Below are 14492 nucleotides of genomic sequence, written 5' to 3'. Positions count from 1 at the left end.
ATGATGAGATTAACTAGATCCTATATTGAAAACTAATCTAACCCCAAATAGAGTAACTCCAAGTAAAGATAAATGATTAAACTGCTTTTCTTATTTTACATTAAAATCACGTGTAATATGCACCAAAATATTTGGCCCACCTACTATTTTAAAAAACAGTCACATATGGTTACTCTAAAAAGTTTACAAACAATATGGTAAATTAGTAATCAACACCTAATCAAGGGCCCTTCACAAAGCCTTAAAATGATTTGAAATTGAATTGAGGAAAGATATCACCAAAAGAATGGCCAACGCCAAAATTTTCAAAGGACAAGAATGATAATAATCAAAGCTAAATCAAAGTAAACAACATCAAAGCAAAACTAAATCCTACACCAAGACAGAAATACAACAATTTTTTTGTACACAGTGAAATTCCGTTTTTATGATTACCAACTTAATTATTCAAATTAAATAATTAATTGCTGTACTATTACAAAAATGTTTAAACGGACATAAAAACTGTTTAAACAAAAACTAGATATGTTTAAACAGTTTATCAATAGAAGATAAAAACAAACACAAAGTAAAAAACACATGAAATTATACGTGGTATGTTACTAGTCCACGGGGCCACACCCAGAGAATGAATTTTATTAGAAGAATATTTAAATGATTACAAAACTAAATTGACTTATACAAATAAAGACTCCCTCTTGAATTTGTCGCAATTGTTGTAATCTAAACTCCTAATCAAATTTCTGAAGTGCTAAGATCTTGAACTCCTTTCAAATCATAACACTTGCACTCTTCCTCTCGAAAAAGTGACTCACGAGTAAGACTTCTCCTGAAGCTTGATGAACGATGTCCAAGTGTATTCAAACTGCACAATTATCACAAAGAAAACAATACAGAAATACACAGTAATAAACTACTAAGAACTTACTGGACTCAAGTTCTTCTTCACACAATAAAAACTCTCTCTAAAACTTGAAAAATATTTGGAAAATAATACACGAAGAGAGAAAAACCAACGACCTAAGGATGTCTATATACCCTTTAGAATCCCTTTAAGTCATGAAAAACAAATGAACCAATAAATGGAAAATCTTCCCATAAAAGAAAATGAATCTATTCAAACAGATTGGCAAAAACAAATTAGATTAAAACATTAAAATAAATAATAATAATTTCTATATATATAAAAGTCAAGAAAATATATTTTTATTTTATTAACATATATTTTACAGCAGATCAAGAATCAAACTATTTCGAAAAAACCACATAATATATTTGGAGAATAATCCATATTTAATTTTGTGAATTTTATAAAATATGCATTTTACATACAATAACACTAAAGCACGTTAATAAATACGTTGAGAAACTATAACATGTAGTACAAGCACGTACGTAACATTACTATTTGGTTGGTTTCCCTGGGATGCTGGCCCTGACCGAGGCAACGTTGGTTGACAGTCTCAATTAAAAATTACTGCCGCCGGCGTTGCCATGGCCATGCTCAAATTTAAAAAACAGAGCTTCATTATTGCGAGCCATAAGAAGCTTCTTTGCTTCTGCTTGGCTTCTACAGCTTCTGCTGCTGCTAACATGGCGGAGCTCACAACTCCTCAACTCAATTCACAGAACACCCAGTTGCGAGAAAGACTGGAAATTCCTTCCCCTTGCTATTTGGACCCCAAATATGTTATCTCTTTGCTGATTAGCAGTATAAAACTTTCCCAGATCAGACAGATTCATTCGCAAGTGGTAATCCATGGAATGTTACAGAATCTCAACGTTGCGAACAAGCTTCTTTATATATATTCTCAGCATAAAGCTTTTGGCGATGCTTATAAGTTGTTTAGCGAGATGGGAGAGAGAGACGCAATTACTTGGAGTGTAATAATTGGTGGGTTTGCCAAAGTTGGTGATTATATTCATTGTTTTGGAATATTTAGACAGCTAATTCAATCTGGGGCTCCACCTGATAATTATACATTGCCATTTTTGATAAGGGTTTCCAGGGATAGGATGAATGTTTTGAACGGGAGAATAATTCATAACATTGTTTTCAAACATGGGTTGGAGTCGAACAGCTTCGTCTGTGCTGCTCTAGTGGATATGTATGCGAAGTGCAAGGTAATTAAGGATGCACGCCAGTTGTTTGATAAATTTCCTTGTAGAGACCCTGTTACGTGGACTGTTATGATTGGCGGCTATGCTGAATGTGGGAATGCTTGTGAGTCCTTGGTTTTATTTGATTCGATGAGAGAGGAGGGTGTAGTCCCTGATAAGATCACTATGGTTACTGTAGTTTCTGCTTGTGCAAAATTGGGGGCCATGCATAAGGCCAGACTTGTTCATGACTACGTATTTGAAAATAATTTTTCCTTGGACGTGATCTTGGGAACAGCCATGATTGATATGTATGCTAAATGTGGATGTGTTGATTCTGCAAGGAGTATATTCAACCAAATGAAAGAAAAGAATGTCGTTTCTTGGAGTGCCATGATCGCAGCTTACGGGTATCATGGCCATGGTAGAAAAGCACTCGACACATTTTCTATGATGTTGAGCAGTAGGACATTGCCAAATGCAATAACCTTTGTTTCACTATTATATGCCTGTAGTCACGCTGGTTTGATTGAGGAAGGTCTCCGGTTTTTCTCATTGATGTTGGATGAATTCTCTGTGAGGCCTAATGTTAAACACTATACTTGTATGGTGGATCTATTAGGCCGTGCAGGGAGACTTGATGAGGCCATTAGCTTGGTTGAGAGCATGACAGTTGAGAAAGATGAAGGCATATGGGTTGCTTTGCTTGGGGCATGTAGAATCCATGGACATATAGACCTGGCAGAAAAGGCAGCAAATTCACTTCTTAAACTACAGCCCCACAACGCAGGACATTATGTTTTGTTGTCGAATATTTATGCCAAAGCTGGTAGATGGAAAAATGTGGCAAAAGTTAGGGATCTCATGAGTCAGACTAGGCTAAAGAAAGTTCCTGGTTGGACATGGATTGAGGTGGATTACAATATTCACAAATTTAGTTCTGGAGATGAGACTCATCCTTGTTCCAAGGAGATATATGAAAAGCTCAAAAACTTGAATGAGAAGCTGGAACTGGCAGGCTATGTTCCTGATACAAATTTCGTTTTGCAAGATGTTGCTGAAGAAATTAAGGTGGGAATGTTGTATTCACATAGTGAAAAATTAGCTATTGCATTTGGCTTAATTGCAACCCCTGTTGGATCTCCTATCCGAATAACAAAGAACCTTAGAGTTTGTGGTGATTGCCACACATTTAGTAAGTTTGTATCAGCCATTACACAAAGAGTGATCATTGTCCGAGATTCAAGTCGCTTTCACCACTTCAAGGATGGAGTTTGTTCATGTGGGGATTATTGGTAATTAGCTTATGATTATACTCTTGAGTTCAGTTCACTTCTCAGTATAGATGATATGATCATAAGTTACCTGTTCAAATTGGTGACTCTCAAGTCAGCAAGTGGCACCAAGGAAGCCGAGACAGCTTGTTGCGTGGCGCCATGTCTCAGTGCGGCAGTGCCATTTTGGTAGAGAGCCAGGGCCTTGGCGCAACACCACGACACTGCAGCCCAGCTGGGAATTTTTCAAAACATATTTTAAAGTGAAAATACCAGTTTCACTATTGTATTATAAAACAAAATGATACTATGAGATAAATTTGGTCAAACAATTTTTTCAATATAGCTAAAATACCCATCCTTTTACTTATTAGCTAATTATATAAAAATAAAAAACTAATTAAAACTCTAATAAGAATAAAAATAAATACTTTAATTATTAAAACAAATAATTTTAATAAAAAATAATCTAAAACTATTTCTCTCTCTCTCTTTATTTCTCTTTTCCTTCTTGTCTTCCTTTTCTTCTCTTCGACAATAACCAGCCGACCCTGCTTAGGACAGTGGCTCCGATTGTGGATCCAGCCACCCCCAAGGAGCATGGCTCAAATACTCGGCTTAGGAGATAGTACCCATCTCCAGCTTCGATTGTCGATCCAGCCACCCCCAAGGGCTATGGATGCTCGTCTTTCTTAGCTCCAGCAACCCAGATCTAGCCCCTCGCCCAACCCTTGTCATCCTTGCCTCCTCGCCCAGATCTAGCCCACGACGTCGACTATGTGGTCCTCCCAACCCCTGCCGTCATCACCTCCTTGCTCAGATCCAGTCCACGAGGTCAACTGTGTGGTCCTCACCCAACCATTGTCATTGACTGACAAAGAGAGAGATGGGCATTTTGGAATAAATAAAAGGGTTTCTTCTAGGTAGAAAAGATAATGGTGAAGATGTTGGGTTTCAGGGTAATCGTGTGGGGATGAAGGGAAGACCCAATCAATTTCTTTTTGTTCTGTTGAGATTGGCATAGTAGTTTTGTTCTGTTGGGATTAACGTAAAAGAAGAGGTACCATAATTTACGATTATTGTTTGATTCTTGTAGACTTTGATTCTAGAATAAATAACATTTTTGCCCTTGAATTTTTGACACTATTAGATTGTGCTTCCTAAAATATATGGTATGTTAAAATTTTCCTATGAACTATTGATAGTATCATATTGTGTCCCATATTACGATTTGCATAAAATAATTAGTATTTTTGCTTCCCAAACTTTGAAAACTACCAAATTATGCCCTCTTAATTATAAAAATTTTAAAATCTATTTTTCTATTAATTCTTAAAAAATTTAAGAAAAATTATTAAAAAAATTCAATAAAAGACTAAAATTATTTAAAATTCCTTTTAAATAATTTATGTTTAAAATATTTAAAAAAAAAACTAAATTATTACAATTAAAAAAAAAACATATCCCTTCTTCTTTATTCTTTTTATTAAGTTTTGCCAATTACTTTCTATTCTCTCATTTTTGTTCCTAAAATCATTTTAAAAATTAAATATATATAAAACATATTCCCTTCTTTTTTATTCCTTTTTATTAATTTTTCTAATTACTTTCTATTCTCTTATAATATTTTATATATATTTAATTTTTAAAATAATTATAGGAGACAAAAATAAAAGAATAGAAAGTAATTAGAAAAATATATTGAAAAAGAATAAAGAAGAAAAACGGAATCTTTTTTTTTTTTCATTTGTAACAATTTAGTTTTTCTTTTAAAAAATATTTTCAAACTTAAATGTATTTAAAATGAATTTTAAATAATTTTAGTCTTTTAATGACTTTTTTTAATAATTTTTCTTTAATTTTTTAAGAACTAATAGAAAAATATATTTTGTAAATTTTTATAATTAAAAGGGGCACAATTTGGTAGTTGTCAAAATTCGGGGTGCAAAAATGATTATTATTTTATACAAATCATAACAAGGGGCACGATTTGATAGTATCAATAGTTCAGGAGAAATTTTAACTGACCGTATATTTTAAGGGCTCAATCTAGTAGCGTCAAAAGTTCAGGAAGCAAAAATGCTATTTATTCTTGATTTTAATTTGAGTTATGAAGTTTTGGATGTCAAATTGTGTATTTGTTTCTCTAATTTCTTTTGAGAATATGACGAACAAGAGAGAGACGAAGGGAGGAAGAGAGAGAGAGGAGAGGAGAGAAAAAATAAATCTTTAATTGTATCAGTATTTTTTTATATTTTATTTATAGTTTTAAAATTTATTTTCAAAATTTGTCTTAAATAAATTAACACATGACATTGTATCTTGGTCATATTAAAAAATTATTTGACCAAAATCGGGCTCTCGGTAACGTTTTGTTCTATTTTACAAATCACAGGGTTTTATTTGTTATTTAATAAAATTCATGGGCCGATCAAATATTTGAGCAAAATACATGGGCCAAATTAGTATTTTTCCTATTTTAAACGGTATTAGTTCGTTTTGTGAGATTGTTTCTTATTGGATAAAGATTTTTCAATGTAAATAAATTCATTGGTTATTATAAAAGGGATTAGAGATAGTGACAATTTTGGATTTGATTTCAAAATGAGAAAAGAGAGTTTGGTTTGCTGGTTCTTGTTGATTTTCCTATAGTACTTCTTGGAGGATTTGGTCACAACATTACCTAATAGTAAAGATAAGATACCTAGTGACTTCCTATGTAGAAGATATACTGATTATGAAAATGATAGCCTTGATGAGTGACAGCCAATGACTCTAATTAAGTTATCAGTTCAAAGTTTTAATGCTAAAAAATAAAATCTGTTGCTAATCTTCATTGAATTTAAAATATGCTAAACAAATCATAGTTCAAGTGATTCATGTGATTATAAAATGGTATATTTTCTCTTTAGCTGATGTGAGCTTTTAGAATATCAAATAATATTTGTTTTATGTTATCAAGTACTTGCGTGGATCCTAGTTCGTCCTAATTGGCACGCACTTTCTATCCTCTAGTTTAAATTTGAACACAACACACTGGTGTGGTGTCATGTCCTGGGAAGGCCACCGAATTATCCATTGGTGGGTGGGAACCTAGATCCCTCGCATCATCATCCATGCATTGATTTAAAGATGTGCCCTAATGTTGTTAGTGATATAAATACACTATTAGTAGCGTTTCTATTCTAGACACATGGAGAAATTATACATGATAGTCATAATATACATTTTATAAATTTTCAAAAAATTTGAAATAATTTGTGATACCAAAATAAAGTTTCAAACAATCTTTTTTATACATATATAAAAAACTTATTTCGGCATCATAAATTATTTGTAATTTCTCAAAAATTAGTGGAATATCTACTATAACTACAATATATACCGTTATATAAAAAAATTTAGACTTTAATATTTCCAAGTGGCAAAAATAAAAATAAGCAAAAATAATGTATTTATATATAAATAGCTGTATACATTGAAATATTAGCTTGTGATGGGTTGGGGTTCTCCAAAGTTACTTCTAATCTTTTGTTTATCTTATCTTAAATAATTGAAAGAAAGAAAAAATGAGACTTGGTTATTTGACAATAGCAAATCATGAAAAAATAATTTAAATATAAAGTTATTTTCTTATCAAAGATGGAAGATTTAAATAAGATAAAAAATATGGATTAATTAAACTGTTAATTTTTTTGGTTATAATATTTAATTAAATAACTAAATTATATGATAAAAATGATATAATTCAATCTTATTCTGACAGAAAAAATCCACAATAAAATAATGTATGACTAACTGCAAATCAAAATGCAAAATGGAATAGTGCTACATAAAGAAATTAAAGTAAAACTCCACTACACAAAACACTCCACTAGTGAAAAGAAAACAAATATGTACATATGCATTGTGCATATACATATATTGTTATGTCTTGGAATTTTAATTATAGAAGCCCACCAACTCCACCAATCTAACGAAATCTATTCTCTCTAGAATTTCTTCTTTAATGTATATATACTCTAAAATTTCACTCAACTAGAGAGAGAAGTGCATATGTAAAACAATATAAGTAAAAAAATATCGAATTACAATCCAAATGAGAGGCATTTAGTAATCCAAATGAGAGATAAGTATAAAGAATGCCCTAATAATTTTAGTTGCAATAATAAAATTTTCAAATAGAAAAATTGTGACTAGATATATATATCACTTAAAATTTTGTTATAAAATATTTAGGTTGGAAATAATTGAGTAATAAGAGGGAAATTTGATAATATATGCTTAATAAGACCTTATATTAAATCTCTCTCTCGATTATTTTTAAATAAGAATCAAGAGTGTAAGGGCCTATTTGATATTGTTTTCTGTTTTTTGTTTTCAAAATTGTGTTTTCAGAAATGAGAACAGAAAATAGTTTTTGTAGTTTTCAAAAAACAATATGTGTATGGTTAATGTTTTCTAAAAATATTTTTTTAGTTTTATTTTTAAAAAAATCTTAAATAAAAAATTAATAAATATATTTACAAAGAGAAAAATCTTTTAAAAATTTGTAATAAATAATGAGATAAAGTAATGTGTAAGAAAAAATGATGAAAAATAAGGAGAGAGAAAGTAAGGAGAAATTTTGAGGAATAAAAATTGATGAAAAAAAAAAAAAAAAGAGATAGAAAGTGATGAGATAGAAAACAATGGCATAATAAGTGATGAGAGAGAAAATAATGACATAATAAGTGATGAGAGAGAAAGTGATGTTAGAGAAAGTAAGGAGAGAGAAAGTGATGTTAGAGAAAGTAAGGAGATAAAAAATGAGGAAAGATAAATTAATGAGAGAGAAAGTGATATGAGATAATAATAATTAAAAATGTTATGTGAGAAAGAAAATTGACAAAATAAATTGAGAACAACTAAAAACAACATTATGTTGTTCTCAAAATTTTCTGTTTTTTGTAACTTTTTTTAAAAAATTGTTTTACGAAAACAATGCCAAACACCACTACTTGTTTTCAGGTTTTAAAAACAAAAAACTATTTTTTAGTTAAGGAGCCAAACACCCTCTAACTGTTTCAATATATATATATAATAAATGTGAGATTAATGAAAATTGTTTATGGAATTCCATTTTTGGTAATTACCAAATTAATTAAACCAGGTGAATTAATTAAGATGCAGAATGGTAATTAAATGTTGAATCAGATTTCCGGTCTGTCGGGACAGAATACGTACTTGTCACGACAGAAACTGAACACAATAAAAATACAGTGCAAAAACATTAAAGAACATAACGAATTTTTACAAGGTTGAGAAACCTTTTCGGATAACCTACTTTTTGGGGCCACACCCAGAGAATAAAACCAATTAATAAATAATCACAAGTACAAAATATTGACTTAAACAAAACAAGACTCCCTCTTGAGATTTGCTGCAACTTTTTTGTACTTCTCTTCACTAATCTGATCTTGATTGAAATGCTCAACCACTTAAATTCCCTTCAATGGTCAGCGAGTGTTTGCTTCCTCCGGACGCAAGGCTTTTAAAAATCCTCACCCGAAGACTATAAAAGTCGTGTTCAAATTACAATGTGTATTCACTCATGAATATGGTATAAACTCACCACAAAAACTAAACACTCATTTTTCTACAAGATCACATGAATACTATGATCTTGAATACAAATAAGGAACTCTCACAAATATTACAATACACTCACAAATTATGCACCAATGAGTTCACTTTTTCTCAATGCCTTAGAAGCCTATTTATAGAGTCCATTTTGTGCTCAGAAATGTTGAGAAAGAATCTCCTAATAAAAGCAAGACTATTTGAAGATATTCTTGATTGATGAAGAATTGCCATTTTTAAAAGATTCGGATTATAACAAGGTTTCTCTCAAATGAGGCGTGCGTAGAATCCTCTCTTCTCTCCCACGATGAAGAAGAAGAAGGTTACTCGAAAGCCTGTATCTCGAGCTCGAATTGAGGAGCCCCCTTCAAACCAGATATCCACGATTATGAATGAATCTCAAACTAAGGAACAAGAACGGACTACTCATTTAGAGTTAGACTTGCAAAAGCAAATGATTGAAGAGAAGAATCTCATGGATTACCCATTATCGAAGATGGATGTCAGATCAGTTTGTGGTAGTGGTCAGAAGAGCTCGGAGGAAGAATTGCTGAAGACGAATTGGGCTGAGGAAACTGAGAAGGAAGACTTTCACTCTTCAGCTCAATCCCATTGGGCGAAACTCAAGGAAAAACATCAGATTAGTGTGGCGGCCAAGCTTCATTATGAGGAACCAATTATGAAAAGTGGAAAGCGAGTTGCTCAAATTGATATGGCAGGGGTTATAGAGCAAGCACAAAATTGGAGCTCTGCAGTGATATGTATGGTGATGGGAGCTAACCCCCCATTTGCAGTTTTTGAAGGCTTTGTTAAACGAATCTGGGGACACTTAGGCATTGAGCGAGTTGTGCGGATGAATATGGGACCCACCGTTGTCAAATTTAATGATGAGGCTACTCGTGATTTAGTGCTGGAAACTGGAATTGTGCAGTTTGACAAGAAACCAGTTATAGTGAGACCCTGGACTCAAGATTTAGACACAGTGAGGTTAGTTCGTTCTGTGCCTATTTGGATCCGATTGCCTAATCTAGGACTTCAATATTGGGGTAAAAAAGGTCTTAGTGCTTTAGATAGCACTATAGGAAAACCAATTATGGCTGATAAGTTCACTAAGGAAACATCAATGATTAGATTTGCTAGAGTTTTGGTTGAAATGGAGATAACAGATGATCCCCCGTTTGTCATTTACTTTGTGAATGAGAAAGGCCAAGTGCAAGAACAGTTTGTTGAGTATGAATGGCTCTCCATAAAATGCAGCAATTGCAAGGGATTTGGCCATAACATGGCAGAATGCAAGAAAAATGGTCCAAAAATCTGGGCAAAGAAGAATGTGATTGAAAAGAATACTGTTGGAGCTAATGCTGATACTGAGATTCAGGCGACTGCTGCAATATCAGGTGATTCAGCTGGGGATCCTACGGTAACTAAGGAATTTGGAGAGAAACAAGATGTGGCAGGGGTAAAGACTCAAAGGGTAATCAAGGAAGGGGGAAATACACAGGGAAATCTCTTAACTCCTGAGCATGATAACAAAGAAAATTGGGAGATTCCTAAGAGAGTTGGGAACTCAAAGGGCATAGGGAAGTTAGTGATGACTGATATAGAAAAACGACAGAATACTTTCAAGGTTCTTCCAGAACAGGGGAATAGAGAGAAAAAAGGGAAATTAACCAACTCAGAGGTTGATGGACTACTCCAATATAATTAGTTGGAATGTAAGGGGCATGAATAAGAGGGATAAGCAATGTGCTATTCTGAGTCTCTTGAAGATGAATAAAGTTGGAATTGGTGCCTTATTAGAGAATAAATTGAAGAAGGATAAAGTTGACGATATGATGGCTAAGTTGTTTCTTGGCTGGGATTATTATAGCAGTAATGTCACAGAAGGAAGAATTTTAGTTATTTGGCAGAAGTCTTTTATCAAAGTTCAGGTCCTGATGGAACACCAACAGTTTATTCACTGTTTGGTTAAGCTCACAGGTGTGCAGACAGTTTTTTTGGTCACATTTGTCTATGGCCTTAATACCATGGAAGAGAGATTGGAGTTATGGAAGGGTCTTTCTTTTACACCTTTACCTGAAAAACCTTGGTTGACTGTTGGAGATTTCAATGCTGTTTTTCACTTTGATGACAGAGCTGGTGGGAAGACAATAAGTGTTGCTGAGATTCATGACTCCACTGCCTGGCTAGCTCAAATTCAGATGGCTGGTCTCAAGAGTATTGGCTATAAATATACTTGGTCTAATAAGCAGGATGGTGGGGTAGGGTGTACTCGAAGATTGATCATGCTTTTAGTAATGAAAATTGGGCTGAATTTCAATGGGATGTTAACTCTGATCATTGTTATTGCCTTATCAAAACTCACAAACATGGAAATTTGGGCACAAAACCATTTAGATTTTTTAATCTTTGGATTGCTCACAGAGGGTTCAAGGAGGTTGTTAGTAGTAACTGGAACAAACCTATGGTAGTGAGGGGATTACAGGGTGTGATTAAAAAGCTACTCCGGCTTAAGCATGTTTTGAAAGCATTCAACAGGGATGAAATTGGAGATGTAGGGAAGAGATATCATCAAGCTAAAGGTGAATATCAATTGGCACTAAATAGAGCTCAAACTTCCCCAACGAATATCCAAGTTCAGGAAGCTGAAAAATTTGTAGTAGCCAGATATCAACATCACCATGCAATGTATAGAAGCTTTTTGATTCAACGAAGCAAAGTAACTTGGCTGCAAAAGGGTGATGACAACAACTCTTACTTTCATGCTTGCATTAAAAAAAGGAGAGAGGAGAATCGAATTGTTTCATTTCAGAATGAGCAGGGGGTTGTAATTGATGATTACAATAAAGTTGTTCACCATTTCCTGGACCATTTCAGAGGTTATATGGGAAGCACCAGTTCAGCAATAAGTACTATTAATTCTCAATGCATTGATCTTGGTCCTTGTCTGGGTATTGAGATGCAACTGAGGCTTATTAGGAAGTTTAGAAAATCTGATGTTAAAAAGGCTTTGTTCAGCATTCCGGGTACTAAAAGTCTAGGGCCTGATGGCTATGGCTCTGAGTTTTACAAGGCAATGTGGCAGGACATAGGTGATGAAATCTCTGAGGCAATTCTTGAGTTCTTTAACACTGGGAAGATCCCTGCTGAGCTTAATGAAACAGTCCTAGCTCTGGTTCCTAAAATTGATATGCCTAGCAGTGCGGTTGACTACAGACCTATAGCGTGCTGCAACACATTATATAAATGCATTTAAAAAATGATATGTAGTAGGCTTTTGGAAGCTCTACCTAACCTGGTTAGTCAGAATCAAGGTGCTTTTGTAAAAGGGAGATCTCTAGCTCATAATATTCTAATCTTTCAAGACTTGATCAAGAACTACAATAGGAAGAATGCTTCCCCGAGGTGTGCCTTGAAGATAGACTTAAGCAAAGCCTATGATACGGTTGACTGGTGCTTCTTGGAGCGGCTGTTAATCAGTCTGAGATTTCCTACCAGGTTCATTTCTTGGGTGATGGTGTGTCTCCGTGGCACTTCTTATGTTCTCATGATGAATGGGAGATTGCAGGGGGGATTTTAGGGTGTTAAGGGTCTTCGCCAAGGAGACCCTATCTCCCCATTACTGTTTGTCCTGGTTATGGAATACCTCACCCGGTTGCTTCAGCTAAGGGCTACACAACATGATTTCAAGTTTCATCCTTTGTGTAAAAGCCTCAAGATTATCAACCTTTTCTTTGCTGATGATTTAATTATCTTCTGTAAAGCTAATAAAGGCTCAGTTCAGCGTGTTAAACCGATTTTTGAGGACTTCTGCAGTAGTACAGGGTTGAAGGCTAATCAAAGCAAATCTCAAGTTTACTTTGGAGGTGTTCCAAATACAGACAAGGTTAGTTTGCTTTAGGTTTTGCAGTTTGAAGAGGGAACATTTCCTCTTAAATACCTTGGGGGTCCTATGAGGCCAACAAAATGGAAAGCGGCTGATTGTGATGTGATCCTAAAAAAAATTAAGCTCAGACTTCACACATGGGCTAGCAGGCATCTCTCATATGCAGGGAGGACGCAACTCATTACTTCTGTCCTATTGGGTCTGCGGAACTATTGGATGAATATCTTCTTGCTCCCACAAAGTATAGTCAAAGAGGTTGATAAACTTTGCCTGTGGTTTCTGTGGGGTAACAATGGTACCAGAAGCAACTTTCATCTTGCTTCCTGGTCCAAAGTCTGCTTGCCAAAAGCTCTTGGGGGTTTGGGTTTTGGTGAAGAAGCTAAATGGAACAAGGCTACGCTTGCTAAATATATTTGGGCCATTAGTCACCAACAAGAGACTTTGTGGATGAAGTGGATAAATACTGTCTACTTAAAAGGCCAATGTTTCTGGCATTATCAACTTGAGGCCGATTCAAGTTGGTATTGGCATAAACTTTGCCACATTCGAGATGTCTTTACTCAAAAGGACATAGATGATGCTGGCAGTTAAGGGACATTCAAAATTGGTATGTTCTATAAAATAATTATTTGGCAAGCGGTGAATGACAATTTGCTAACTCGGGACCACTTGCAAAGGGTGCTTCTGCATCTTGACAGCTACCTTTGCCCGGTTTGTGATCAGACTGAAGAGAATCATGACCATTTATTTTTTAATTGTGATTTCTCTCAGCAGGTGGTGCACCAGATCCAAGCATGGGTTGGCTGTAATTGGCCTCTTCGATTCAATGACTGGACCCGATGGATTGAAGATATGAGAAATGGTGTTAAGGCAGCGATTGTGGCAGCAGTGTTTTCAGCAACAATTTATTATATTTGGAAAAATAGGAATTCTTGTATTTTTAATAGATGCTCATACAGAGTGAATGTTCTTGTAGACATGATAAAAAGAGATATAGTTTATAGAGTTAGTTGCTTTACTCAAAAGAAACTGAAAGAAAATGAGAGAATCTTTGTGAGGAAAATGTGTTCCTTGTAATGTTGCTGGTGCCTTCTCCTTGAGGGAGGTTGTGTGTTTGTAATTGGGTTTGTGATTAATGAAATCATTCTTTCTTGATAAAAAAAAAAAGATTCGGATCCGACAGATACGATTTTCGTGGGGACAGATAACACCTGTGTCAGATCAAATTTATCAAGATAGAAATAACAATTAATTACTTCAAAGATTTAGTTTCCTAAAGTTTATTACCTTGAGCTGCACGGAAAATAAAAGACAAATATTCCATAAATGATTTTGAGTAAGTACTGAATATTTGCTTTATATAACTAAGATACAACTTCCCTTTATAATCATGTTGTAATAAAATCAAGCTAAATAAGGAATAATATGAAACGAAAATCACAATAATAGGAAAGTAATATTCCGAAAATTACAATAATGGGAAAGTAAAATTATCTTTTAAATAAAAACATATTTCTATAAAATTTTCCAATTTTAGAATTTACAGTTTCGTTAGTTTAATATTTTTTTATTACACTGTTAGTATTATTTAAATAAGGTAAATAAATTAT

At 33.9% G+C, this 14492-nt stretch overlaps 2 protein-coding genes across 2 annotated transcripts; both read left to right on the top strand.

Annotated features, from left to right (window-relative positions):
- The first annotated feature begins 1377 nt into the window (after positions 1-1377).
- Positions 1378-4520, top strand: LOC133823897 (pentatricopeptide repeat-containing protein At4g21065-like). Its single transcript, XM_062256751.1, has one exon. It carries the CDS (start codon positions 1495-1497, stop codon positions 3397-3399), a length of 1905 nt encoding a protein of 634 aa, XP_062112735.1. The 5' UTR covers positions 1378-1494; the 3' UTR covers positions 3400-4520.
- A 6200-nt stretch (positions 4521-10720) lies between these two features.
- Positions 10721-13473, top strand: LOC133825618 (uncharacterized). Its single transcript, XM_062258534.1, has 4 exons — positions 10721-11204; positions 11249-12201; positions 12661-12882; positions 13006-13473. The coding sequence occupies exons 1-4, from the start codon at positions 10721-10723 to the stop codon at positions 13471-13473; spliced, it is 2127 nt and encodes a 708-aa protein (XP_062114518.1).
- The last annotated feature ends 1019 nt before the right edge of the window (positions 13474-14492 follow it).

Source organism: Humulus lupulus, chromosome 3, assembly GCF_963169125.1.
Source record: "Humulus lupulus chromosome 3, drHumLupu1.1, whole genome shotgun sequence".
Lineage (NCBI taxonomy): Eukaryota > Viridiplantae > Streptophyta > Magnoliopsida > Rosales > Cannabaceae > Humulus > Humulus lupulus.
This window is presented reverse-complemented; position numbering and strand designations above follow the sequence as displayed.